Source organism: Brachyistius frenatus, unplaced genomic scaffold (genome assembly GCF_029030835.1).
Source record: "Brachyistius frenatus isolate BFR_SWC_R1_liver_20210118 unplaced genomic scaffold, ASM2903083v1 Contig_19, whole genome shotgun sequence".
In the NCBI taxonomy this organism is placed as follows: domain Eukaryota; kingdom Metazoa; phylum Chordata; class Actinopteri; family Embiotocidae; genus Brachyistius; species Brachyistius frenatus.
This window is the reverse complement of record NW_027210618.1, coordinates 2,338,809-2,363,228: the sequence shown is the minus strand read 5'-3', so window position 1 is coordinate 2,363,228 and position 24,420 is coordinate 2,338,809. Positions and strand designations below refer to the sequence as shown.

At 40.9% G+C, this 24,420-nt stretch overlaps 4 protein-coding genes across 7 annotated transcripts in view; 2 read left to right on the top strand and 2 right to left on the bottom strand.

Annotated features, from left to right (window-relative positions):
- Positions 1–24,420, top strand: part of adck2 (aarF domain containing kinase 2) — a 284,765-nt gene that overhangs the window by 184,585 nt on the left and 75,760 nt on the right. The gene's annotated exons all lie outside the window — the stretch shown is intronic.
- Positions 1–24,420, bottom strand: part of LOC138619095 (transcriptional enhancer factor TEF-3) — a 246,969-nt gene that overhangs the window by 190,842 nt on the left and 31,707 nt on the right. For 3 of the 4 annotated variants that reach the window (XM_069695323.1, XM_069695324.1, XM_069695322.1), the window contains 2 exons: positions 24,125–24,277; positions 20,312–21,722 (listed from right to left, as the gene is read on the bottom strand). In XM_069695323.1, coding sequence (XP_069551424.1) covers positions 21,609–21,722; positions 24,125–24,277 — 267 coding nt within the window. In that variant the 3' untranslated portion in view covers positions 20,312–21,608. Of the gene's footprint in view, positions 1–20,311; positions 21,723–24,124; positions 24,278–24,420 lie in introns of those variants that run through there. The other variant, XR_011310783.1, reaches the window with a different exon arrangement.
- mrps35 (mitochondrial ribosomal protein S35) lies at positions 1,473–12,195 on the top strand. Its single transcript, XM_069695292.1, has 8 exons — positions 1,473–1,615; positions 2,168–2,220; positions 2,427–2,594; positions 5,493–5,553; positions 5,674–5,813; positions 8,891–9,000; positions 9,119–9,188; positions 11,691–12,195. The coding sequence occupies exons 1-8, from the start codon at positions 1,498–1,500 to the stop codon at positions 11,958–11,960; spliced, it is 990 nt and encodes a 329-aa protein (XP_069551393.1). The 5' UTR covers positions 1,473–1,497; the 3' UTR covers positions 11,961–12,195.
- LOC138619074 (MANSC domain-containing protein 4-like) lies at positions 12,288–16,488 on the bottom strand. Its single transcript, XM_069695291.1, has 4 exons — positions 16,269–16,488; positions 16,020–16,154; positions 13,795–13,988; positions 12,288–13,566 (listed from the first exon to the last, which is right to left on the bottom strand). The coding sequence occupies exons 1-4, from the start codon at positions 16,486–16,488 to the stop codon at positions 12,961–12,963; spliced, it is 1,155 nt and encodes a 384-aa protein (XP_069551392.1). The 3' UTR covers positions 12,288–12,960.

The window sequence follows — 24,420 nt, the reverse complement described above, 5'->3', positions numbered from 1 at the left end:
AATTAAATAAATACTACTATATATGTGAAGAAGTGAAACTTCTTACAGTAAAAACATTTTTAAATTATAATGTGTTGCATGATAGGTTAATTTCCACTCCTACAATGTATAATGTTATTGATATGATTATTTTTTTTTAATTGTGGTAAGGCTGCAATTAGTATTTGCTTTACATCCTGATTAACCCTGTGTTCTCTTTTAATTAAATAGGTCTACTTGTTTAGTCAATAATGTGTCACAAAAAAGTGAAAACAAAATCCATCCTATAGTCACTGAACCCAAAGTGATGCCTTCAAAACTCCTTGTGATGTCTAAACAACAGCCCCAAAACCAGAAACATCCAAATGGTATTTTTCATTTCAAACAAAGGTTTGCTGACATTCAGTTTCTCACCAAACAGTCTATTAAGGCAAATGTTTGTTTTATTTCCAGGACATAATATTTTTGGGCTGTGTCCATCATCACTTTGGCAAGGTTACAATCCCAACCATGCAAAGCCCTGCAGGTGGCTCCCACAGACTTCAAGGGGCCCCAAAAGCCCCTGATTTCATATTTGTGAATAGAGATGTGTCCATTAAATCAGCTTACAGTCAGGGATGCATTGGCCTGGTGCCAGGGACCAGGTGAGGCCTGCTGTCAGGTTCATCTGGCCATTAACTTTGGTGTTAATTCCCAAGAGAAGCTCACACTGAGTCTATACATTTGTATTTTAACAACAGGACCTCTAAGTGATGAGTATGAAGCTTTGCACTGTACAAACGTGCAACAGTTGTCTTCTAATGCACTCAGGAGTGAAAGTAAACAGAGAACATGAACGTCATTTACGGTCCCGTCTCGTATCACCGGTCTTGTTTTTGCACAGCTGGCTTTCAGCCATCCATCACACAAGAAATAAGACACTGCAAACTTACCTCACAGGCACCTGGGCCCGGTCGATGCCATTTCCTGTCGCTATAGCTATTTACACATACGACACAAAAAAAAAATGACCACCACGCCTTCAAAAGTAGTGAACTTGGTATGTTAAAGTACAATGACAGCTTTAAGTGTGTTCAAACCCAAACAACGCCTTGCTTAAGCTCACAGTTACGGTGGCATTGGGTATTGTTTTCAGGCAACTTTTCCGACCGGCTCCACTGGAATAAAGATTTTACGAGGATACGTGAATGTTTCATAACGCAGCAGCTGGCCGAGGGGCAGCCGCCGGTCACACGCGTGGATGGTCGCGCGCTTACTGATCACGCACATGTCAGAGAGTAAACAAATACATCGGACTGTCATTGCCATTCATGTTTCATTTCATTCTTTAATAAGGCAGCATTTTTTTTTTTTTTAAAGCATTACTTTCACCTCAATAACAGATTCTTCACTTTCGTCCATCTGCAGGAGGCAGATCACTAAACTCTCAGTGATTTAAATCATTTCGCAAAATTGTCCCTCGCTGCTGTCCGTATCCCATGGTAAAAAAAAAAAAAAAAAAAAAAAAAAAAAAAAAAAATGGCGTTAAGCACTAGCAAAGCGTTTCTGTCCCTAGGTCGTGTACATGTTCCGGGTCTTGGACTTAAAAATGCAGCGAGCAGAGTCACCTACGCGACGGCTTCGTCTGGGAATAAAGGTGAGTTTCACTGTCGTTGTTCACGGTGATTCTGAACTGCAGCTGCACGCTGAGCTCGTCAAAGTCCTCCTGTCTGGACGGGGACGGGGACGTCCTCGTGCAGCGAGGACCTACATTTTAGTAACTAACTCCAGGGGGGGGGGGGGGGGGGGGACAATAAATAAATAAATATCAGGCAGCAAAAGCTGGAACAAGGTAACAATAGCAAGTAGTTTTATGACAGATTATTCTAACTGATCAATTACATTAGTTTATTTCAAATTGTGCAGAAAGCATTAAAAAAAAAAAAGGCACTAAATACCACACCACTAAATACACCCGTCATACATCATATGTACAGACATAGTCTCATCTGTTAAATATCAGGAAATGATCTCAAAGTAATTATGATAAATACAACGTCATGGTTAAAGTGACCTGTGTCTGCAGACGGCAGTGTTATCAGCATTACATTCTGCTCTGGTGTTTATTTTAGGATATATATATATATTTTTTTATCATAAAATAAAGTGTGTGTATGTGTGACTGTGCTTGAACTACTGTTAATTTTAGGCCTTCCAGACAGAGGCGGTAGAAGATCCTTTGTCAGAAAACCCAAAAGACAGGTAAGTGTGCAGCGTTTATGTGTATTTTGCGATGCTGAACATAACAAGATGCATACATTTTCTAATTAAACACGACTGGCAAATGAGTCGTAGTAGCTCTACTACAACTACACCACCAACAACAACAACAACAACAAAAAAGCAATGTTTGTCTCGCAGCTTCCTAATGATAACGTTTCTTTTGCCCTCTGTGTTCGGGGCATCAGGCAGGGGAGCCCAGGACGGAGAAGATGCCAGTGGCTCAGGACTGGACGGCAGTTTATCCTGCAGCTACGCCCTTCAGACCGAGCTCCATCCCCCTCCCAGTGAGGATGGGCTACCCTGTGAAGGGAGGTGTTCCTCCAGAGAAGAAGGGCAACTTGGAGCTAATCAAGGTCAGACCTCATTACGTGTATGAGACTGCGCCATAAAAAGGACTCCTTGGATGGAATGATGAATATGTACAACTTAGATTAATAAAGGTCAATAAATGGTTCTGTGTGAAGCTGAAGAGGTATTTGCACATGGTTGAACAACTGTAATATCTTATATAGAGTGTTAAGTAGCATCCAGCTGACTGTGTTGTGTATCTGCATGCGCTCCACTTCATTATCTTTCTATATATTCATCTTCGTCATGACTCTTTGAGTTAATTGTATCTGGCCAGTGCTCTCTCAGTACCAATGCAGTGCTAGTGCTCTGCTGCATGGCTCTCTGGCTCTCTGTGCCCGGATTATGTCCAGACACCAGCTGCTCCATCTGGATTTGAGCCACTTGCAGATCCACTACTTTCACCCGTCACAGCTGGAACTCTGCCGTGCAGCCTGACGATATTGATTTCATTCTCTGTCTGCCGTGAGGGGCTCAACTTCTGGGCATCCCTCACTCAGGCTCCAGGCTTGAAAATGTCTTTTTTTCTTTTTTAATCGTAACTCACAGATATTCTTTTGTCCAATCACATACCACTAAAGTGAAAGTGACCTATGAGAAGTTTGTTTTGATGTGCGTATGGAATATTTTATATAATTGTATGTCTTACATAACATCCTTTACTCAAAGGATAAAGAGGATTTTGTGTTCCACTTTGTTTAGCATGCTGTTTCAACCAACGTTTTCTGACTGGATATTTTTTTTTCTGGGGCATCATCAAAATTTCAATATTACTTTACCTGCTGCACATTCTCATTTAGTACTATTAGTTTCCCATTTTTTACCCTTCTATTGTTATTCATTTTCTGCTCCCTGGCTTCATACATTAGAACATGTTTATGTGTATCTATCACAAACGAATATGTGACTAATAGAAAAACCTAAAATAAGAAAAATGGGCAAATTTGGGGGAACAAGGGAGTGTATATAAGAGGAGACTGTAAAAATAAGTAACGTTATTATTGGGGCTATTACAGGATTCTATTTTTACACATATATATATATATATATATACATACAGCCATATTTGAAGTCTTAATGCATGTTATTGACTCCATCTCAGGCAGTTCCCAGACTTTTTGGATCCAAATGTAGTAAATAAATTTTAGTCCTTCCAAAGCTTTCTGGAAGTATATCCACATGGACTACTTTTGGATCTTTGGGAGTGTTAGTGGTAAAAAAAAAAAAAACAACAACTATGATATACTATTTGGTCAGGATGTATAATTCCAGTCATAACCTTGGTTATTTTTTTTGTATTTTTTTTTAGCTAAAATGGCTGTAATATACGCAGGTCACATTCAAATGACCAAGTTCAAAAGTTAAATAATTTGTACAATTACACTCCAACATTTGCTTTCAAGACGCACACATTTGTATGGGATGATAGTGTTGTTTTCTCTTTCAAGGTAACATAAAATGGTCCGAGAAGGAATGCACAAGTTTCTGATTTGATACCACAGGAGATCCTTTCTTAACTAGGTGATAAACAATTGTGCTCTTCTTTGTGTAGGAAAGATTTAACAGGTGCATTTGACACCGAGCATCACAAATCTGTGGAACTGTACCCATGTCAATTTATTGCCACCAAAAAGACAGTTAAACAAGTCACTGAATTAGAGTAAACTGCCATGTCTTTGTCGCCTTCATCCTTGATTCTTTTTCTTTTCTTTTTGGGCAGAAAAACACACATTTTTTACGACCAGAGTCTGTTTCTATAAAGATGTGACAAAACAAAAGAAGCCAGTTGTGCCACAATAAAAAGATAAACCTTGCTCTTTTTCCCCTCTTTGTGTATTACCACTCTTGTCGCCTGTCTATGAGCAGGCCATTGTGCCGGATTGAAGAGCATAATGATGCTTTTAGTAGGAGGGAGGGGTATTAACTCTTTAAAGCTTTTATAAAAGGCATTAATGTACCCATCAGGTCAGGGACTTTTATTGTTATATTAATGTGGAAGTTATCACTTTGCATGTCACACTCATTAATTGGCTTGCCTGACGTCAGTTCTGTCACTCAGTTTCATATTTTTTTTAAATGATGCCAGAGCATTGTCATCAGAGCAAGTGTCTATTTTCACATAAATAATCCAGCAAAGGTTTAAGCAGTCTCATCCAGTTTAGAAAGAGGATTACTATAAATTGAGGCCTAGATTTAATATTCACTTCTAAATGTAATGTTCGATGCTTTCTCAGTCTAAACGCTAATAATCTACTTGCACTGTTACCATGTAACATATATATGTCTTTGATTGGTAAACCGTAAAGTGCCTTAAAATCTCTTAAACTCTGCAGTCTTTCAGGTTTGTGATGTTGTTCTAAACTTTTTCATTCTTCCCGTTTAGTTTCCCTCATTCTTATCTTGGTGCTTGCAAATCAGATGATTCAGCCCTCAAGATAGTGCATACTCCCATAATATAAGTGTGATGTTTCTGTAGGGACCCTGTTCAGGATTAAAGCGGATATAGATAATGGATGGATGTTTCTGTAGAAACATTTGTATCTAAATATAAACTAAGCTGTGTTGTAATGAACTTTGTCATTAAGGCTTCACGGTCAGTCCCATAACTAGAGGTGAATGTCTCAGTCATTGGCAGAAACTTCAAGTTGGGTATTCTTTGAAGCTCACTCTGGGGAGTAAAGAAATCATGAGTTTTTTTGTGTAATTAATATGATATTTCTGCTGTTTGGATTCTTGCTCCTCCAGACATCCACATGTCCCAGCTTTCTACATTAGTATCTGAACATTTTACTTAATCTAGAAAGTGGAACGTGGTTGTCTCCCCATAAATTGTGATAGAAAACATTTGACATCGCATGCATTAGAACGATTACGTTATCACTTGCTCTCATTTTCTGTTTCAGATCCCAAACTTTCTGCATTTGACACCAGCAGCCATCAAGAAACACTGTGAAGCTCTCAAACGTAGGTTTATGACAAAAGCGTTCCCCTTTTTTGTGGTGTTGTTTAGCAGCATATTCATATCATTTACTTTCAAAAACATATAGACTTTTTTGACATATGTAAAAATGTCTCTCTTTTCAGCTTTCTGTACGGAGTGGCCCTCAGCCTTGGACTCTGATGCCAAATGTGACGAGCACTCCCCCATTAAAGTAGAAAGCACAGACTACGTGTCTGCCGGCCTTTCTGTCAGAAACCCTTCAGCTCGTATTGTTCATCTTAAAGTGAGTTTCCCCGCTAACCCATTTTTATCTTTACAGTTCCTCTGAAGAGGTATTGATCCTAATATATAGAACACGTAGTGTGGAGAACCCTGACATACAGTGCATCCGGAAAATATTCACAGCGCTTCATTTTTTCCACATTGTTATACTACAGCCTTATTCCAAAATGGATTAAATTCATTTTTTCTCAAAATTCTACACACAATACCCCATAATGTTAAAGTGAAAAAAGTTTTTTTTTTTAGAAATGCAGATGCAAATCTATTAAAAAAAAAAAAAATCACACGTACATAAGTATTCACAGCCTTTGCCATGACACTCAAAATTGAGCTCAGGTGCATCCTGTTTTCACTGATCATCCTTGAGATGTTTCTACAACTTGATTGGAGTCCACCTGTAGTAAATTCAGTTGATTGGACATGATTTGGAAAGACACACACTGTCTATATAAGGTCCCACAGTTGACAGTGCATGTCAGAGCACAAACCAAGACATGAAGTCCAAAGAATTGTCTGTAGACCTCCGAGACAGGATTGCATCGAGACACAGATCTGGGGAAGGGTACAGAAAAATGTCTGCAGCATTGAAGGTCCCAATGAGCACAGTGGCCTCCATCATCCGTAAATGGAAGAAGTTTGGAACCACCAGGACTCTTCCTAGAGTCGGCCGCCCGGCCAAACTGAGCGACCGGGGGAGAAGGGCCTTAGTCAGGGAGGTGACCAAGAACCCGATGGTCACTCTGACAGAGCTCCAACGTTGCTCTGTGAAGAGAGGAGAACCTTCCAGAAGGACAACCATCTCTGCAGCACTCCACCAAGCAGGAGTGCTGATTGGAGTGGCCAGGACTCCAATCAAGTTGTAGAAACATCTCAAGGATGATCAGTGGAAACAGGAAGCACCTGAGCTTAATTTTGAGTGTCATGGCAAATGGTACTTATGTACGTGTGATTTTTTTTTATTTTTAATAGATTTGCAAAAATTTCAAAAAAACTTTTCACGTTATCAATATGGGGTATTGTGTGTAGAATTTTGAGGAAATTTTTTGATTTAATCCATTTTGGAATAAGGATGTAACAACAATGTGGAAAAAGTGAAGCGCTGTGTATACTTTCTGGATGCACTGTAGAAAATGAGATTAAAGATTTACATGGCTGCATAATCGCCAGCTGACATCATGTTTCTGTGACTTATCTAGAGACAGTCATTTGTCCCGTGACCTCAAACTAAAGAAAGTATGTTACAAAGTCTACATAGAGATTAGTCCTACACATTGATTTTACTGCATGCACTGAGGCTCTGTTATTATTCTTGTGTTAATTTAAGTTCTTAGTTTTTTTGGAAATGCATTTTTTTACTTGAGTAATTTGTCATTTCTTTTGACAGAAAAAAGTAAAACATATTTGCTTAAATATTTTAATATTCCTCTTAATCCTCCCCTACCACCATCGATATACGATTTTCCCACATGGTTTTCCTTGCTTGCTGAAAAGTCTCTCATCTATCTGAACTTTGCCAAAGAAAGCTGCTCTTTTTCAGTTTTATTATATTCTGTGCTGCCTGTGTTGTTTTACATCTGAACAATTAGACTGTTCTGCTCTGCAAAACCCTCATAAACACATCGTTACCTGCACGAAGGAAGCTATAACTTTTTGCAAGTTATATACTTCAATCAACGTCAGCACCTGAGTAACATGCATTTTTGTGACCACTGGTATTTGCGCATTTGTGAGTTCAACGTAGACCTAAATCTTGTCAAATTTTTTGGGAACAGAAAGAAGTATCAGTGAGCCAAAACCTGCAAGTCGGGGTGGTGGGGAGCTTCGATTGGGTTGTTGAGGGCGAGAAACTTGTGTTTTGAATGTGCATGTTGTCATGGTGGAGAACCAAAAGGTCATGGCGCCACAGTCCAGGTCATTTGCACTAAATGTTTTATATATATCGGGATAATAAATCAATCTCATGATAAGAGACTAGATATCATCTTAGATTTTTGATATTGTAATATGGTCTAAGTGTGGTCTTTCCCTGCTTTTAAAGGCTGCATTACAGTTTTCTAACCATTATTTTATTTCCTTCTACCCACTAAAGCATTACATCCGCATTATTGATAATTACTTATCCAAAATGTCATTGTGTAAATATTTTGTAAAGGTATCAATAATCAACCCGACAGTATCGTCACAATATGGATATCGGAAGTATTTGGCCAAAAACATCACGATATTTGGTCTGTATCGGCCGGCTCTAATTCCCAGGCAGAAATGTGTTATTTCTTTTTTTTTGCCACGAATCACCAACCATCTGCTGCTCTGACACATTGCCTTAGATTATATCAACAAGGTAGGAATTAGACATTAATCCAGGTGGATTAGGCGGGAAAATAGATTGGAGAGCAAATCTCACACAGTTCAAATCCAAATCTAGAACAAGTGGACTAAGCTCCTAAAGTCAAAAAGAAATTGAATCAAAATTTGAAATGATGAACATATGCAGCAGGGTGGCCTTTAGTTATTTTCTTGTTTATTTAGTCAGAGGGAAAGTAGTGATGGAGACTGAGGAAAATCCTGGAAACAAAAGCTGCAGCAGAGTTTCATTCAGACTGGACAACTGATTCCAGACACAAAAGACTTTACCACTCTACCGTCTCTGGACACGTTTGTATAGCCAATATCTAGTGACCTCAGTGTAATACACATGTAGCTTGTATTATCTGGAAATGCATCTTATGTTCTATTGTCAAAAATAATAGAGGTCAGAGCCACGAAAAACAATGTAATCAAGGAATAATCTTTGTTTTCTATCTATCATTTCCAAGGGGCTTAGAGGTGATTTGAGGGCCGCAGCATAAACACTGATTTCATCTGTAAAAAGTGGAGTAGTTTAATCACCAAGTCAAAGCTTTCTATAGGTCAGAAAACAAACATTGTTCTAAATTTAGACTGTATTATTCCTAAATATGGAGGCTGGAGATATGGTGCATATTGACGCCACATTTGCCTTAATCTATTTGTGTAGTTTTGTGTGGAAGTACATCAACTTTTTAATGTGGTAATCTAATTGTGTCACTGCCCTCAAAGGTAAAGCTGTCTACTTTGAACCTGGATGACCATGCACGCAAGAAAATGCTCAAACTTGTTGGGGAGAGATACTGCAGAGATACAGATATCCTCACCATCATGACTGACAGGTAAATGCTGCTTCCTGGAAACACAGAGAGGAAAGAAAATGAAAGAAATGGCTTTAAACCTCTTTACATTTGTTTTTTCCTCCTCCTCCTCCTCCTCTTCTTCTTCCTCCTCGACCAGCTGCCCACTGAGACAGCAGAACTACGACTACGCCATGTACCTGCTGACTGTTCTGTACCACGAGTCTTGGGTGAGTTGGATATGTTTTTCTCCTCTTTGCTACATCAACTAAACCAGCTCAAGCAGACTGATACATTAATTCAAGTGATTGGCAAAGGAAAAATACAGTAGCTCTTTCATAAACACAACCAAGAAGCTACAAGATACAAGTAAAGCAATACAAATAACAGTAAAAAAAAAATATTAGGTATAAACATGCACAATATATACAATAAAATAGAATAATATTGAATTAACTAACTAAACAATAGTGCAAGAAATAACATAAGTCTCATTATCTAGGTCATCCAAAGCTCCATCTTGCGCCCGTACTTTACTCCTGAACTGCTCTACCTGCTGTCAGCTGGATACTTTGTGCCTTTCTGTCCACTTCAGCCTCTCTGTTTGTGTTCTGACCTTTGGTCTTCTTTCAACAAGCATCTATTCATTAAAAGGCCAGCTGCTCTCTGGTATAATTTGCACCTACTGTGACCCACTGTCACTTTCAGCATGTTTACCCATGATGCCGTATCTCGTGCACCGCACAGTGCGGTATACAAAAAGAAGCAAAGCGCCTGCATTAACTGCAGGGTTCTTACTTGATGCATTACGTGGTGTAAATCACTTGTGTATCAGCGTAAAGCCACTGTAATCAAAGAAATTAACTAAAAAGAGCAAATTTTATGAAATACATGATTCTAAATAATGCATGTGTATTGATTTATGTATTTATGACCAGTTTTATATGTTTAAGCTTCCAGATTTGAATTGGTTTCAAATGAACAACTTTTTTTCTCATATTTTTGTTTGTATCTGTTGATCTGAGTGTTAAACTGCTAACAATGCTGCTTATAGACCATGAACGTTTAATATAAGGATAAATAAAGCCCCATTTTACAAGCCGGTGTCATTGGAAAGACCCTGCATTTGCATAATTTAGTAGAAATATTTGTAATTTAATTTACAGGAAGTAGAAAAAGAATTGTTATTCCCTCATCTGCGTCCTCTGTGACATTTACGCACAAGCAGCAACATGGCACAGCACCTTTTACCAGGGGACTTCTTGTCCGTCTTGCTCGGCGTTCTGAGCGACTAAGTCCATTAGGGAGGTATCGGAGTTGAATGGACAGAAGGATGGCAAACAGCAGCATTGTCCAGTTGACATTTCCCCACAGATGAGGGGTAAACAGACTCCCCTATCAGGTGTTGACCCTTATACTCATTCACATTAAGCCAGCCATGCCACATCAGAGAAGTCTGCCACCACATCATTAGTCCAGGCACCGCTCGCATACATTTGCAGCCAAACACAAAAAAAGAAAATGACTCCCCTGCTATTGTACAACCCCCGCCTTTAAGAGCTTTTCCCGTCATGGCTTAGCCACATTAGGAAAAAAATAAAAGTCTTAGTGGAGGAAAGGTGTTCGAGCCAGGAAGCAGAACAGTGTCCACTGCCCTTTTGGACACACAATGGAAGGCACAGTGCTTGTCCAGCAGGCTTGTGGAAGCTGCGAGAGTGGCGTAGTGATCAGGTTGTAACGCAAGCCCACAAAGAGGCCAATTGTTAGCAGCCACTGAGGTGATTTTATCTCCCCACTCGGGGAGACGGACCTGGCCCGCTAATTCCAGTGTGTGCTAATCTAGGCCAGCGCCGGGGCCGACGGCTCAAAGCTGCCTCCAACATGGAGAGGCGTTTACCACTGAGAGGCACTCGGCCTGCTTTTGTGCCCTCATGCCCAACACCTGTCCTATCTCGGTACATAAACTGTGGAAAGCAGGTGGCCATTTGTCTTCAGGCAGGTTATCAAATACAGTGCGTGTTGACCGGACTATTCAGTGATGGCTGTAACGACGCACGATGGCACTCCTGTCACCACTTTGTATTTTCATGCTGCACACTGTATTAAAATGTTGCCGCCTCGGTGTGCGAAGCAGGTACGTCCTGTTTGAGCGACACTGCGGAAAATGTTCTGGTCTTCATCATTTCAAAAGGAAGCTCCCACTCTTTTCTGAAGTATCTAGTGCTCTTCACTCGCTCGGACGTGGACCCGATCCAGGCAGGATGTTATGCGGATCAGATATGTATAGCGGTAATGATGGTCATTAACGTCAAACACCTGGCAAGCAGCAGAACTGAGGCTCTGCCGCTGCCCCGCTTTAAGCTGCTGCACAGTGACTCGTATTGTTCTCCAGGGAGCGTGATGACAGCCAGACAGGCAGCGGACAGAGAGCTACATATGGAGAAATACTATCTCTGTGAGAGGAGCATCAAAGAAGGGGCGAGGGGTGACCGAGAGCCCCCCATATTTGACATCTGTTGCCATCACGGAAAGATAATGTTGACCCGTTGTGGTTTTTTTTTTGTTTCTACCCGGCAGAAAAAAACTCAGCTAAGTTTGCAGTGTTTGTAGTTAAGAGTGACTCAATAGCTGTAATTAAAATCAGTCTCTGATGGACTTTTGTTTTCAGCGAGTTTGGGTAAATCTTCCGTCTGGGTCTGTTTTTTAAAAAAAAAAAATTTGTCATTCTTCAGAAAACAGAGGCCTGGGAGGCCGAGAAGACCGTGGCAGACATGGAGGAGTACAGCTGGGACAACAGCCAGTCTCAAAAGAATATCTTGGATACGCTGCTACGCTTGAAAGTGGCAGGAGAGGAAGACGGAGAGGAGGAGCGAGAGCAGCTGCTGGGAAGAAGAGAGGTGCAGGAGTATAAGGACTCGGTCACGAGGCTGAAGAACGAAGGAGAAAACGAGAACAGCATGCTGCAGTACAAGGAGGCGGTGAAGAAAGTGCTACACCTGTAACATGAAAACGGTGACGGAGAGCAGCAGGGACCTGCGATAGGAAAATATCTTCTTTTTTTTTTTTTGTGGACTTCATCAATGTACCCGTAACACAACCAAGAGATCACTGTAGATACTGTATCAGGATATCACAACCTCGACTAGTTAGTAGTATTTATTTTCCAGGATAAATTTACTGTCATATCAGGGGTATGATACAATCTTTAATACAAAAATAAAAGTGTGCTGTAATGAGTCTTTTCTTGGAGTTTGTGTGCACGATGATTAAAGCTTTTACAAAATAAAAGCCCCATTCAATCTGTCTCGAGACCGACGTCCGCTCCCTCCCCACTTTCGTCACCGCCAGGTCGAGAAGCGGCACCCTAGTGAAAGGATGCTTTCAGCAGCAGGTCGGTTAAAAGTACTTCACTCTCCGTGAAGGGTTTCGGTGTGAGCGCTGTGCACTTTAAGGTCAGGGGCAACCCAACGCACTGAGGAGATGTGCTGCCAAGTCAGTCCGTCAACATGTTGATGATCTGATTGAACCATCCCTTGACTTGTAGCCGCTAATTGCTTGGAAGTGCCCAAGACGTCCCACTTGAGATCGGTGAAGATGTCTGGCCAGTGTTTTTGAGGTTTGGCAGCAACAACAGTTTAAAGTACACCAAAATGTAGGTCGGCCAAAAGGACATCATCTTCGATTTCTTGAGGCAAATTGCTGCTTTCCGCTCTGGTGTCCAAAGTCGTTTCGTAAACAATGAAAAGAAAACTATGACAACTATGTTTTTCGTAATTTCATCTAAGCCATAAAACACCTCTGCCCGCCAACTATTTTCTCATCCCTATCTACTTACAACAAGGCAATACGAAGCAACATACCTTTAAAATTAAATCCCATATGTGAAAATAATTTTATAAAAATATAATCATACAAACATTAATGTCTATTCGTCACGATGATTCCTTTAAAAATTTGAAAGACACAAGAAATCCATGTTACGTTTTTTTCCTTGTCCCCACTTCAGGAGCTCTCTCTGACCAGCACGTACTTAATCAGACGCATGGAGCCTCTCTTCCCTCTCCATGACGTCCGGTAGCGTCCCATCCTCTTCCTCTGACCTCTCCAGCTCACCACCAGCAGCACAGAGCAGCAGCAGCTCAGCAGCACTGTGATGCAGATGGACACTGCAACCAGCAGGGTGTGCGCCGCGACGTGCCACCCAGGTCCAAACCCGGCTAGGGTGTCCTCTCTGCCGTCTCCCTCACTGCCTGCAGTGTGGTTCCTCCCCAGGATGCCCTTGGTGTCATTGGGGTAGTGCTTGCTGCTTTCTATGTCGCCAGAAAAAGTTGTGGAAGTTGAGGGCCTGTTGGCTAGCTGAGAGAGGGTGGTGGTGTGTTGATGGGTGGATGTGGAGGGGTGTGGAGTTGCTGTTGAAAAGGCAGGAAGGCTCTCGGGGCTGTAAAGGCCAAGGGTGGTGGATGAAGGGGGCGTAGTAAAGCTTGGTTGAAGAGAAGTGGCAGCGGTGGCTGAGGCTGTTTGTTCATGGTTTTCTGAAGCTGGTGATGTTTCTTCAGTGGAAGGCGAGGCAGCTGTAGTTGTGGAAGCTGTTGTGGGTTGACTGGTGCTCTGCTGCGCTGCAGTGGTGGTGGTGGTGGTGGCGTCTGCACTGATGGTGGTGGCGGCGGTGGTGGTGGCGGCGGCGTCTGCGGTGGTGGCGGCTGTAATGGCGGTGGTGGCGGCGGTGGTGGTGGCGACGGCGTCTGCGGTGGTGGTGGAGGCTGCGGTGGTGGCGGCTGTAATGGTGGTGGTGGTGGCGGCGGTGGTGGTGGTGGCGGCTGCGGTGGTGGTGTGCACTCCGCCTGCTTTAGTGGGGGGTTTAACTGAGGGTGCTGAAGTGAGAGGCAGGGCAGCGGGTGGAGGTGGATGAATGAACTGGCGCTTGTCTGAGGGCAACGGCTCTGAGGCGTTGACACGGCTGTAGTGGTGGGGTAACACACGTACGTTAGAGGTGAAGTATTTTCCAAACACCAACAGATCAGGATCCACACCTAGAACATGAAAAAAAATTCATCAGTCTCCTATGAAAGTAGTTTTTTTTTTTTTTTTTTACTTTTTGCTGATCTAGTTTATCTTTCCAGATTTGTGTTAAATCCTATTTTAATTATTAATAATCAGTGGTGGAAGAAATAATCACCTCCTGTACTTAAGTAAAAGTGCCAATTCTCCATTACAAGTACATAAAAGTACATAAATATCAGCAGAAAAATGTAGTTAAAGTATTAAAGGAAACTACTGGTTGGGTCCCTCTGACTGATATATTATTATATATGTCTTCATTAGATGCATAATGTCTGTAAGCAGTATGTTACTGTCGTAGCTGCAGCAGGTGGAGCTGGTTTCAGTGTGAGAGGTTGTCAGATGAATACTGAAGGAAAGAAGATGAAACAAAGTTCTGATACATTTCCAGTTTTTGGACTTTTTCTCTCAAATTAGATTTTTGCCAAGATATTCAGTCAATTTAAATTTTATTGAAATGAAACAATGTGACTTTTTTTTTTAAATTTATTTATTTTTTTTAAAATCACTGTTTGGTGAAACTGTTACAACTCAACTCCAAACAAATTTTTCTAAGATGTCAGGTTGGAAACCACTGGTTTAATCTTTTACAATGTATTGTATTTTAAAAGCTTTTTATATTATCCATTGTGTCAAATCTTCATCTTAAAAGTAAATAAAGCTGTCAGATAAATAGAGTAAAGTACAATATTCCCCTCTGAAATATAGTAGAGTGGAAGTGCAGCATCAAATGGAAATACTCAAATATACTACCTCCAAAATGTACTTAAGTACAGTACTTGGTTACTTTCCACTAATGTGAGTAATCAGTTATTTTTACTTTTCTAAAATAAATATTTCCGTTATAATTAAAAAGTCCGTAAAAGTAACAAATTATACAGCTTTAACTTGTCCTATGGGTCTCGGTAGCATCCAGCTCCTTTACTAAACTTAACAACATCGCTCAAGTAAGAGTTGTGCATATAAAACAGTAGAAAATCAGAATCAAAATGCACTTATTGTATCAGAAGTAAAAGTTATAAGTTTGTGTAAAACAGTCTGAGAGACTACATTATTATTATATTACATTATTGGAATCATTATTAGGGCTTATGTGTTTGTGTGCAAGTAGCATTTTACTGTTGGTGATCATTTTAACTACGGTTGAGTAGTTGATACATATTTGATTGGATGATCAATTGTATGTAGAATGCAAACTAAACAGAGATTATATATGTTAAAAACAGAAGTACAGTATTGCCTTCTGAAATGTCATGCAGTTTGTATAAAGTAGCAGAAAATGAAGCACAAATACCTTAGATGCAACGAGTTACTTTCTACTATATTATTTTGCAGTAATGGTATGTAACTAAGAACATTTAAGCAAGTTTTGTACTTCAGTGTTTCCATTTATGCAACTTCAAACTTCTACCCGACTAAATCTCAGAGGGGCATCTTGTACTCTTTACTTCACTATATTTGTCTGACAGCTTTAGTTACTTTGAACTTTTTAGATCACAGTTTTACCTTTCTGACTAGTGAAAACCATGTATCTCCAAATTTGGTCATTTTTACATTTTCTGATAAACTTAAGGATTGAATGTTCGTTATCGTAGCCTAAAAAAAAAAGCAGAAACCTAAATAACAGCAGTAAAATGTACATTAAGTCAACAGTAATATTAATCAAAAAACACGATATATAATAGTAAAACACTGACGGAGTATTTACTGTACTGAGTGTGTACTTTTATTTTTAACACTTTAAGTAGCTATATTTAGCTGATAATAAGTTCATACTTTTACTTTTTAAAATTTTTGAATGCAAGACTTTTAGTGAAGTATCTTCACAGTGTTTTTTGTACTTTAAGTAAAAGGACTTGAAATCTTCCACCACTGATATTTTGTAAAATTCATAACAAATTACTGGGAATGTATAGCTGGTTTGCGTTTTCTAAAAAAATTTTTTTAAATAACACAGACTACATGACTAACAAATATACCACTAAGAAACTTAAGTGACTTACCCTTGGTGATGTTGTAGAGAACAACGTTGCCTCTGTGACTGAGAATGCAGCTCTCCAGTGTTGGACAGTGCAGATGGAAGCAGTTCACATTTTCATGAGTAGTTTCATAGTGAAATATGGCCAGATTACAGGAAACTAAGAGAAAAGGGAAGATGATCAATCAGTTCGGAATGTATTAGTAGAGGATCAGCGGCTCAGGCATGATGAACAAAAATGGATTCAATGAGAGAATAAAAAAGAATAACTCACAGTTTCTCGTGAGGCAACACGTGCGGCTGCACTTCAGCGCGGTCTCCTCTTGGTAATACTTCAAAAGCTGCGCCCCTCTCCTCTGAGACTCCTCGATATCGATGAAAATACCCGGGAACCGTCGAATCCAGCAGTTTTTGTAATAGGAGGTCGGTGAGCACCTCGACTCAGTGTGGCACACCAGACTCAAAACCGTCAGCAAACCCCATGCGACGTTCATTGCGCATAAAGTGAATCACACCATGTTAAATTACAATCTGGACGAGGCATCGACATATTTGGGAGGCTGATCAGTTGGAGATGACAGACATGAAGCGGAGCCGGTGGTCTGGTTTTACTGGTGCGTCTCCAGGTGTGTCACAGCTACGCACCTGGAGGAGGTGGAGACCCAGCCGTGCGTAAGGTGTCCAGGCTGTGCCACGGTGCAATCTCTCAGCCTTCTGGACACTATAAGAGGCCACCTCACACACAGGATGGCATCAACTGTAGTTTTAAGATTTTAAACGTCCTACAGTTATATAAACTGTCTGATTTCCACAGGGCTGAACACATGAACAGAAACACATTATGAAATACAGCGTAGGCTATAAAATGATGAAATATAACATATCTACAAGAATTAAAGAGCGTGTAAAGTAAAAATGAAAAATTAATTTTAAGTTCATCACACCGTAGAAGAATGTGTGATAACACCCGTCCACATCTGAACAAATAAAAACACCGACAAGTATGATAAATTAGGCTTTGAAATCTTGAGAAAATTAGCACTCTCCCTTGCTCTGAGACTGTGTGTGTGTGTGTGTGTGTGTGTGTGTGTGTGTGTGTGTGTGTGTGTGTGTGTGTGTGTGTGTGTGTGCAGGCCAGCGCTTCACCACAAGCGTCCCGATTTTCGGTCTGCACTTAGGGGGACGAAGGCAGCGGACGCCTGCGACAGCACCAACCGCGGAAACGCGGGGGTTTCCGATCGATGGCAAAGCGACCCCCAGACCAGGCCGCAAGGTGCGTTTTAGAGGGGTGGAGGTCGAAGGCGAGGGGGACGGGCGTCAACCCCGCCTAGTAACTCAACGGTCCCGGTCCGCCTATAAACAGCCCTCGGTAAATTCTAGTCTCAGCGCGGTGGCGGCAGTCCGGCTCGGCCGTCCCCCCTCCGCGCCTCCGGGTACCCGATTCGTCTCCCTCCGGAGTTCAATGTCTCCTCCCCCGCGCAAGACGGTGGTCCGGGGGGTCGACGAGGGCTTTACGGGATGGAACGCCCTGGGGGGGGGGGGGTTCCTGTCCGCCACTTCAACTCCTCGTCACCGAAACTTGGCAAAACCAAACTCCAAAACCTCATACAACTCTTAGCGGTGGATCACTCGGCTCGTGCGTCGATGAAGAACGCAGCTGGCTGTGAATTGCGGGACACATTGATCATCGACACTTAGAACGCACCTTTGCACCTCCAAATATTTTTTGAATTGTATAAATTAGGCTACATAGGATCCCTTAGCAAAACCCCAGTTTCAATGGTAATAAATACATTTCCATTTATTCTGACTTCTCGTCGATCTCAACATAAAAGTTCAGCTTGAAAGTTAAATAATGACCTTGGAAACAGCAGTTGATAAGATATATTCAGCAGCCTTGTGTTTGTGGAGTGGTTAAATAGGATTACAAGTCTTCCTGTTATTTTGTCCCTCCCCTGCATGTCGGTTTATGGGAGCTTTTTTGGCACAAAAAAAACCACCACAGTTTTGTTATCTGGATTTTCAGTCTTACTAGTGTCTCATTACCTGCTAAACGTCTGTCCAACACAATCGTGATTCCGCCCAGAGAGTTTCTCTGTTGGCGGGGGATTGGATGAATCTGCACAGTGCTGCTATTATTTCACCACGTGGCACCTTGCTCTAATTTGTTTTTGTTTTTTTTCCTCCATTAAGGAGGGTGAAAAACAGACAAACCAAACAAGTTGCTTTCAGCCAGGATAAACATCAGAGAGTGGATTGCCATAATTGTAGCAATCTCCCTAAATTCCTTCAAATGGGATTATCACAATAAGCCTTTTGCTCCCTGGTTTGGGATTTCCTCCATGCCTTGTACCTTTTGTGAGCTTGTCTCTCCCATCACAGTGCCACATTCTCAGTTTACACCTGGGAGTTGAAAGTGCCTTTTGGGATAAAGAGCTCAAGGAGTGCAGAGCACATAGACTGCAACTTAAAGGGAAACAAATCCTTAGAAATACTGTACTCTGATACTGAGGAATTAATGTAGTGAGCAGTTTAGTAGACACACACACACACACACACACAAATTTGTAGATTCCATATAAGTTAACCTCTTAAAAATGGATATTATCACTGTCCATCAAAAAAGTGAAACAACAAATGTATTTGCTCTCCAAGCAACAGAGCAACATATGCATGTATGTTTATAAAGTCAAATGGCAAGCCTCAGTATCAGAGTATTAAATCCATGCCAAAAGATTCACTATGTGAATTTGCTAAGTTGAGATGGACAAAAAAAATTGTAATGATGTCTCAACACCAACAGATGGCAACAGTCACTACCATTAAATATTAGCCCTGTCTAAAGTCCATGCTACATTGTTTACAACATTTTTGCACTCAAGAAATCAACGTTTCAACTAATGTTAATAGATGTTAATGGATGTCAATCACACTGTGAATTCAGAATGACATCTTTACAAAAAGGAAGACAGATGTTGTTACTGAGAAAAAATTGGATCTTAAATGATTAGGTAATTGAGTAGATTAACAGAAAAGAACCATTTTCATAATTGATTAATTATTGCCATCATTTATCAAGTAAAAATGCCAAACATTTTACGACTCCACTTGGGTTTGCAAATAGATAATCACAAAAACAAGAAATCTGAAGATGTTCCCTTAGTTAGGGCTGAAATCACCTGCTCCTGAACGTGGCCAAGACCAGAGAGATGGTGGTCGACTTCAGGAGGAAGACGACGGCTCCACAACCGCGGAGAGTTCTGGGAGAGGAGGTGGACATGGTTGAGGAGTACAAGTACCTGGGTGTCTCCATCGACAACAGACTGAACTGGAAGACCAACATCAACGCTGTCTACAAGAAGGGGACGAGTCGACTCTTTTTCTTGAGGAAACTTCGATCCTTCAATGTGTGCAGCGAGATGTTGGAGATGTTCTACCAGTCTGTTGTGGCCAGTGCACTGTACTTCTCTGTGGTCTGCTGGGGGAGCAGCATTGGAGCCGGAGACACCAACAGACTTAACAAACTGGTTAAGAAGGCCGGCTCCATCATTGGCTGCAAACTGGACAGTCTGGAAAAAAAGTGGTGGAGAGGAGGACGCTGAACAAACTATTATCCATATTGGATAATCCTGACCAGCCGCTGCAGGGACAGCGGAGCACTTTCTCCAATAGACTCCTCCAGCTCCGCTGTCACAAGGACAGATACAGGAGATCATTCCTGATACAGGAGATCATTCCTGCCCACTGCAATAAGACTGTACAATAACTCACCTCTGGCAAAATCAATCTCACAACAATAACTGTCTGTTTTCTTGTTTGTTTAAATCCTTGCACTATTGTTTAGTTTTAATTCAAGTTAATTATACCAATTTATTTTATTCTATTTTATTGTATATACTGTGCATTTTTATATTTTATGTTTTACTGTTGTTTTATTGCTTCCTGTAACTATAATGCTGCTGCAGCTATAAAAAAAAAATTCCCCTTGTGGGATTAATAAAGTGTCTACCTATCTATCTATCTAGTTGTCTGTTGTTGTTTTTTTTAGCAATATTTAACAATTGATGATTCACCAAATAAAATAACCAACAGATAAATCAACACTCGTAATTGTTATAAATTGCTGCTGTAGATTAAAAACATACCTTTTTGTTTCCTGACGTCTTCTTGGCGCTGCATCACAGCCATCTGCAATTAGTTGTAATGTTCTGCAGCTGCAATCAGCTCCTCCTGTTCTTTGTACAGTGCATTGTGGGACAATACGGTGACAGTCCACACCACGCTCACAAACTAAGCCCATTTAAGTTTGCACACTGAAATCTTTGAATAGATTTATTTTTGTCACCTTTCCATTGTGAAGCGCACACAACATATTAAAAAACCTGCTTGCCACGGTTTAGTGTTAATATGATCCAGTGTGAGTTCACCTTTGGGAACCAATATTGAAACTACTGCTATAAATATGATTCTGCATGATATAACTAACTCATCCTCCCATTATTTCAATGAGAGGCTGATATATAAAACCATGTTGAAAAGATGTAAGAAGGTCATTGAAGATGTCAGGATGCATGAAAGCTTTGAGTATATCGAAAACAAAATCCTGCACATTTGATAATATATATATATATATCATTAGGTTGACAACACATGTAGCACTGAGTAGGAACCCATTACAAAACCCAGCAGGAGTGAGGACTTGGGTAAGAAACACTTGTATTTCCATCTGACACTCCAGGGCGAGTTACAGACACAGACGACCTCTGTGATCAGCTCACAGATCCAAATCTGGTTCAAGTTAGCAGTGTTATTATGTGCCTTTTTTTTTTGTAGTCGGATAGTTTTCAATCAAAAACAGTAAGACAATACAAGAAACATTTAACATTGAACATCAAACAAAGTGAATACAATAGCTCTTTTAAATCATTTTAGCCACCTATAACTCTGACAAGAAGAGATGAATGTGGCACTGTACACAATTAATTACTCAAATAACACAAAACATTGGCACCAAAAACAGTGATATTTTATGGATGTGCAAAAGAGGGATTCTCTGTCTACTTTTATTTTATTTATTTTTTTTGCCATTGCTATATATATTTAAGTCACTAGATGGCACCCTGAGGCAGCCAAACTCCTTTGCAGCAAACATCCCTTGCACACTCGTGTGTAAAAGAATCTAAATGAAAAACAAGCTCTAGTAAAAATGAGATGAAAAACGCCACCAATGACTACTCTCTCATGCAGGTCTTGTTGGCTATGTTTGGCTCCTTTGGTATAGAGACCACAGTGTATCATGGTCCTCCTCTTTTTTCTTCTTCTTTGCCACTTTTCACACACACGCACACACACACACACACACACACACACACACACACACACACACACACACACAAACACACACAGTTTCAGCTTCCACAGTCCTAAATCCACCTCCTCCTTCAGCAGTCGTAGTGTTCCTGCACACGCTGACACAGCACACGCTGTGCTCCGGACCGACTTTTATGGTTTCAGCTTTAAGCTTGCGGAGGAAGTAGTCCATTGTTTAGTGTTGTTGATCACTGGAGTGCTACAACGGGTCTAAGAGCTGGCGAGTTCCAAGTGTGTGACTGTGTCAGTCTTTGACTAGCCTGTAAATATGATGCTGCGCACCGTGATCGCTGGTGGACACCTCAAAGACGTAGGCTATGCACAGCAGGGTCTCCAGTGTGTCCCTGTTAGTCACCACCTGCGGACAAAACACACAAAGTCCTCTTCAGTCATGATAAAAAAAAAAATCTTAACCCACAAATAACATAAAATTGACCCACATTTGTTTTAGTGCGATGGAATTTTATTGTTGTTTAAAAATTGAAGTTTATCTTATACACCCGTGTTTGATTTTGACGGCCATACCTTTCTGCTACACCGCCACTGCATTATTACTGTGAAGTTTGTTAATACATGCATTAAAAATTAATTTATATGTAAATAAACAACAATTATTAAATGGAAAAAAATGTGTTGATTTCATTACAGTGTAATAACAGCTGTAAGTGGCTCATTATTCTGCTGTTTATTATAATCTTAAACATTTTGGCATACTCACTCATAGAGTATGTATGTACAGTATATGACCATACTGGCCTTTATGAAACATATCTATGTACATGATAATATAATACTGATACAATAAAGTCCGGATAAATTAACACATTTCTAATGATGAATAACACACAATCCCGTAGGTCAAACTGTTTTGTTATTCTATATATTAATATATAGAAGGCTAATGTTTATCTAAAACACAGCCAGAGGAATGTGACCGTGCAACAAGCCTGAAACACAACTTCAGCCATTCATTAGGCTCAATTGTGTTGTAGTGAATGAATCACTTGTCACAGGAGGCACATGGATCCATTGTGCTCAGACTTGCATTGTGGAATCTGTGTGTGCACGTGTCTGTTGTCTACATGTGTGTGCAAATATGTTTATGAGCTATCCGAGTTTAATTTGAGTTAAATCAGCCCATTGAGAAACCTAATGACATGCTGCCATGTAGTCGTCAGTGTGGGCTCAATATGGTCATTGTCCCTCGGCTAGTACTGTAGGAATGCAGCTGCCAGTGGAAGGAACACAAAATTTCTTTGAAGTGTGTTGTGGAGGACCTCTTGGTTACTATGGCAATACACTCCACTCTATTCACTTTCCTCTGCGTGTCCGTTCTCTGAGGAGCAAGCACACCGGCTCATTCAGAAAAGTCCAACTTGCAGTAGAATGGAATAAATGGTTTAACTCTGCAAGAAACCGTAAAAAATGTTGTTCGTAGGCAGTGAAAAAAATGATACCAGCTGTGGTGAGAGTTGATCAATGGAAATATCACAGCTTAAACTAATTTATTGAAAACCCACAGTTTTCCTGTTTCACGCCCGTTACGACGACGACGGCAAATAGCACTTTGAAATTGAAAGAAAGTTCCCTCCTGCATGTTGAACATCCCTGTGGCCCTGCGTGTTATGAATGGAACGACATGAATGAAGGACAATCGGTGCATTTCAATGTAAAAATTGTATGCAGACAGTAACTCCTATCGAATTCATTCTAAACCTGCAGCGCGCAACTTTGCCTCCCCCTTCTGCCAGTGACAGTAATTACAAAAACACTGTGGACACGTGCTGACGTCCTCGGCTCCGCCTTGTCCTACTCTGTCTACTGGTGCGGCTGTAAAACGGTGGATAGATTGTTGTGCGCATCATAACCTTCGCGAAATGAATTGTTTCACTATCAGAATTTGATCCATTTCGTTCGATAACATCTGGAAAGTAAACTGCGGGGTGTCCCCCCCCCCCACATATAGGTCAACCAGTTTACATTACTCAATTCTGTGGTTCTTCTCAACAGGTGAGCGAGATCGTCCCTGTCAGAAACTCATACCTCTTGACTCTGTATTTCTAGTTACCGGTTGATATGAACTTTTCCTCGTCTTACTCTGCTGCTTATCAGTCCGGATGATGCGATATGAACGCATTCCCCCGAGCTTTTGTGCTCAGCTAATGTACCTTGCTGCCAGCTTCATCTCCAGTAGACAGATAAGACTGGTTGTGGCGATCTTCTCATTTAAAGTGTGCTAGATTTGGTGGCATCTAGTGATGAGGCTGAAGAGTGCAACCAACTGAAGACTCCCCCCCCCCCTTTGCCTCGCCCTCTCCGTCCAAGTGTGTAAGATAATCTACAGTGGTCGTGAAACTCACAAAAGGCCCCTTTCTAGAGCCAGTGTTTGGTTTGTTCCTTCTGGGCGACTGTACAAACATGGCAGTGCAACATGGCAGCCTCCATGGAAATGGACCCGCTGCCTATGTAAATACGAATGACTCATTTTAAGGTAATGAAAATACAACGATTCTTCGTTTCAGGCGATAATACAAGAATGAAAACACAATTATGAATATTATGTTCCAAGTCTGCCACTAAATGCTCAAAAATCCAACAAAATAAATAAACTATTCCTTTAATATTAAACAAAATACCAGACTATATTGCCGTATACAACACGAGAGGATTAACATGCACGCAATGGGACGGAAACTATTAAATCCCCAGCTCCACTATACACATATAAGCCACGATAAATCCCTGATTCCTGGGTTGTACCTGTAGGATAGTGAAGTTTTCCAGTACGCTGTTCATCATGTACTTCTCCGGCAGGTGTTTAAGCTTGTGGATGAAGTTGATCATGTATTCACATAACGGGGAACGGTGGATCCGAAACACGTAGCGCCCGTTCTCAAAGCGAGCATACTCCGTCTGGGTAAAACAGAAACATACAGTGAGCGCGCAATCTAATGTCAGAGGACATACATCACACTGAAAGGGAATTAAAAACGCATTAAAGGGTTAAACGTGAAATCTGGTGTAACAAACACAAGCGTACGTATTCCACTGAAACT